Source organism: Macadamia integrifolia, chromosome 12, assembly GCF_013358625.1.
Source record: "Macadamia integrifolia cultivar HAES 741 chromosome 12, SCU_Mint_v3, whole genome shotgun sequence".
Classification (NCBI taxonomy): domain Eukaryota; kingdom Viridiplantae; phylum Streptophyta; class Magnoliopsida; order Proteales; family Proteaceae; genus Macadamia; species Macadamia integrifolia.
Genome location: NC_056568.1, coordinates 7658148 through 7662205, shown reverse-complemented (window position 1 = coordinate 7662205; position 4058 = coordinate 7658148). Strand labels below are relative to the sequence as shown.

General features: G+C 39.8%; 1 protein-coding gene across 3 annotated transcripts in view; it reads right to left on the bottom strand.

The window, feature by feature from the left end:
- LOC122057694 (tetraspanin-6-like) overlaps positions 1 to 2651 on the bottom strand; it is a 19488-nt gene extending 16837 nt beyond the window's left edge. The window contains exons 1-3 of one of the 3 annotated variants that reach the window (XM_042619899.1): positions 2033 to 2651; positions 1229 to 1545; positions 1067 to 1122 (exon numbers count right to left, since the gene is read on the bottom strand). In XM_042619899.1, coding sequence (XP_042475833.1) covers positions 1083 to 1122; positions 1229 to 1545; positions 2033 to 2524 — 849 coding nt within the window. In that variant the 5' untranslated portion in view covers positions 2525 to 2651 and the 3' untranslated portion in view covers positions 1067 to 1082. Of the gene's footprint in view, positions 1 to 953; positions 1123 to 1228; positions 1546 to 2032 lie in introns of those variants that run through there. The other 2 variants (XM_042619901.1, XM_042619898.1) reach the window with 2 other exon arrangements.
- Between the last annotated feature and the right edge of the window lie 1407 nt (positions 2652 to 4058).

The window sequence follows — 4058 nt, the reverse complement described above, 5'->3', positions numbered from 1 at the left end:
TTTTTTTTTTTTTTTTTTGAAGGGGAAAGGGTTCACCATGAGGCTATCGTGAGAAGAATCTCTCACGCTTCACCATTGGCGATATAGGTAATGGTATGATTAACTTGTCACCCCATGTGAGAGGGCGATTCTATAGTGGTGTCATGGGCAATTTCCCAAAATTTAAACGATAATTTTTTATAAAATGACCCATCAAGCAAACTGAAGAAAATTGCCTCCCACTGAAAAAATCTCTCTAAAATGAGGTGATTGTGGACTCGTGATTGTAGAAGGAATGAGGAAACAAGCTATATAAGTTGCTGCTCCATCTGTGGGGGAGGACCGACCATCTCCCCCACACCAAATTAGATTCAATTTAAAAGCTTGAACTATTAGGTGAAAGGGTTCAACTAGTATATGAAGACGTCCAAGTCCTTAGACTAACACTAATAATATCTTCAGCGAGAATACTAGGCCTTGATTTATGATCTTGTATGCTCTTATTTGCAAAGCTTATCTTGTTTCTCAATGGGGCTTCCTTTTTACTACAGTGCTATAGTAAATAGAGAAAATAGGAGGGGATGACTGACCCAATACAATGAATGAGATGAAAGCAAAATCTGAAGATAATTATGGAATCATGACTCATAATTGCTTTGGTGATTTGAGTTCACATTCATTCCCAAGAACCTTTTTATCCAATTCCTAAAGGAGGAGAATCTTTTTAACCACCAAATGGTGGGCCTTGGGATAGAACACTTATACTTTGATGATATGGTATCAACCATGAAAGAAGAATATCTTTTCTTTATGGAGTGGTTTAGTGCCTCAATACTTGAATATTCTCCATAATTGCAATTGCTGGTAGGGCTAAGGTGGCAAAGCAATAATCTTTTCCGCAAAGTGGATTGGTGGAAAATATTATTATGCATAACCTTCACATTAATTTTAAAAAGGCAGATAAAAAGGAGAAATGAAGAACACTTCTGGTTTGGATTTTGAACTTTAAAATAAAGTAAAACTAGCTTCTTTACAAAGTAAAAGCAAAACTAGACATGAACTTATTAAAGTACTTAACACAGAAGGAAGAGAGAGAGAGAGATCTAATAAAGAAATTCTCTTTGGCCTTGCCACCATCTCCTCCTGCAAAAGCCCAAATGAAAGACAACTATCAGCAGTAAAGAGAAATGAATAACAGAGGAAGCAATGGATGAGAAATGAATATAAGTGGTAGCTGCTTATTACTTACCAATAATAGTCCCATCTGGGTCTCACTCTTTTCATCCTATTCTCTCCATACGGATAGTCAGTCTGAGATCTCTTGGTGTTCTGATAAGCACAACACCCAATGGAATAGATGCAAATCAGAAACACAACCATAACTACATTAAGGACTGATAGCTTATGCCAGTCCTTCCTCACATCCTCCAGTACACCAGCCTTGCAGGAGTTGCACTCATAGCAAAGCAAATTGGCCATGTTGTTCCACTTGTAGCAGTCTTCATCTTGTGCCAACATCGTTGCCGTCCCGTAAGTGCATGAGGTTGGTGGCTTGCAGCAACCAGACTGCATCCATGATCACACCAAAGTTCCAAGGTGAGATGAGATATGTTTCACTATCAATGGACAATAGGATTATCCAAGTATTTCAGTGAAGTGTAACTATATAATGTTGATATGAATTGTAACGAGTAAACTCTCTGTAATCTAAGAGAGACCTCTTAACGGCCCTTTTGGAATCAACCCACATACCCATGTGACGGAGTACAAGATATCGTACCCTTAATACTTTGAACAAATAAACTATCTTGGGTCTTTATATAATGAGTTTAATTCTTCCTTGAACTGCAAGATTTTACTTTAACCTCCAAACGTAGACTAAAGAAATTTGGCTTAAAGAAAAAGGGTATGTAAAGATTCTTTATAACAACTATATCACATCCCATTTAACAAGAGTTGGAAGATAACCCACAAAATATGTGAAACAGAGAATAACTAAATAAAAATGTGTGTGTGTGTGTGTCTGAGAGAGAGAGAGAGAGAGAGAGAGAACCTGTACAGGAGTCAAGTCCTTCTCTAGATAATCTAGGGGAGTCCAGGAGGCAAGTTTGGCACAGATCTTGGAACCTAAGACGCAAGTCTTAATAGTACTCCAGTAATGAGGGTCCTGTACTCGTTGCCTTAGCCAAGGAGAGTAGTCTTGAAGCCTATACTCTCTGTAAACCCGACCAGATAATTTGACACCACCACCTTGGCTGGTGACCACAAAGCCAAAGATGGTAAAGGCCAATAAGGTGGCAGTAAGCAACAACATCACAAGCAAGTAGAACCACAAAGCCCATGGCACATTAAAGCAAGCACCTATGAAGCCTGCAAGGGAAACCACTAGAATGATGAACCCTATGATCATAAGTGGTGTCTGCAAGAAGGATTCACAAGAGGTGCTGCTTTTGGCCATCCATAGCCCTGCTCCTATGATGGGTATGGAAGCTAAAAGGGTGAAGAGATTCAGAAAGCCAATCACTGTGTTACTGAACCAATTCATCTCTTCTCTAGCATTCTCTTCTACACATAGACCTCACCAACTGTTTCTGAAGCTCTCTCTTTGCCTCTGCTGTGTTATATCCTTCTTTTCTTCTTAAGCTTGTCTTCCTTGCTGCCTCTCTTCTTTTTGTTGGCTGACATAGTCTCCACTTTGTTATGTTCCACTTTTTTGCTTTCCGTGTGGAGTGAGGAAGGACTGAAACTACAAGAATACCCTTTTAGTAGATCGTTAGGCTCACGATGGTAAAAACCAATACTAGCCTAGCCTAGTCAGATTATTAAACATGTCAAGCTCAAGCCTGGATCGACTAACATTGGGTTGTTTCGATGTAAGAGTTCTACCCGATGGGCCCAACTTAGCCCAAGTCTCTGACATGTTTAAAACCTGTTTGTTCAGTCTGACGCATTTACACCCCATTTAACCCAATTAAAGACCGGAATTCAATTAACCGTATATGAATGGATCCATGTCTAGCCTATGAGGACTGGTTACTTAAACAGAAAACCGGCTGAATTCTAAAGTGGGGATTGACACCCCTACTAGCACCGATCATCAGGTGGTGGTCTACCATTAACTTAAAAAAGTTACAAGCAAGGCCAGCAGTTTGGGTATATGGAACCCCAAAGCGACAAAAGCAAGAGAAGCATATATGATTAGAGTGAGGAGGTCCTGGGAATTGTGGTCGTGGAGGTGGTCAGGGACCATGGTTTAACGAATTGGATTGGATTGATATCGGCCTTGACTAATATCATATTAATGGATTAGTATAGATGAAGGATAAAATACTCTAGAAAACGATTTTTTAATTAAAAACAGAGGTATTCTGTTCGATCTTGGGCGATTTGGATGAATATCGACCTTGACTAATCCCGTTCTCGATACTAAATTCATAAACCTTGCTGGGGAACCATGGGTGGACCAGTGGGGTAGGGGAGATGAGTTTGGCTTCTTGAGGAAGAAACCGTTGGAATTATCTATAATGTTTTAATGTATGGACTGTATGAACTAAGGAGATGTTTCTTTCTCGTTTCTGCCTTTTCAATTTAAAGTCGATTGCTTTGTCTAATTCCAAGTTTGATCCTGCGTTCCTCTCTTTGCGGCTCCACTTGCTTTAATCCTCCTTTTCTGTTTTTTCTTTTCTTAAATTTACTGCTTTTCATTTCCTTTTTTTCTTTTCTTTTTCTCCTCCTTTTCTTCAAATTCTGTGGTATTGGATAGGCAGAAAGGAGCAAGTAGTCTCAGAGATGACACTTTCTCGAGTGCGGGCTTCTTTTATTGCCCCTTGTTTTATTTTTAAAATTTTTAATCTTGTCAAGCTGTGTGAACTCTACAACACAGGCCAATAAGGACACGCAAGAGCATCCAATAGGGCCGGGGCGGTCATTTCACCCTTACACTAATAGCCTCAATCCAACCACTTCCCCATCTCAGCTACTGGAAGGTCACTGGCGAGGTTCACAGCATCACCTGCAATAACAAGGTAATAATATATGAAGAACTTGGTTTTCCATAAAGGTCACAGTGCCACCGGTGG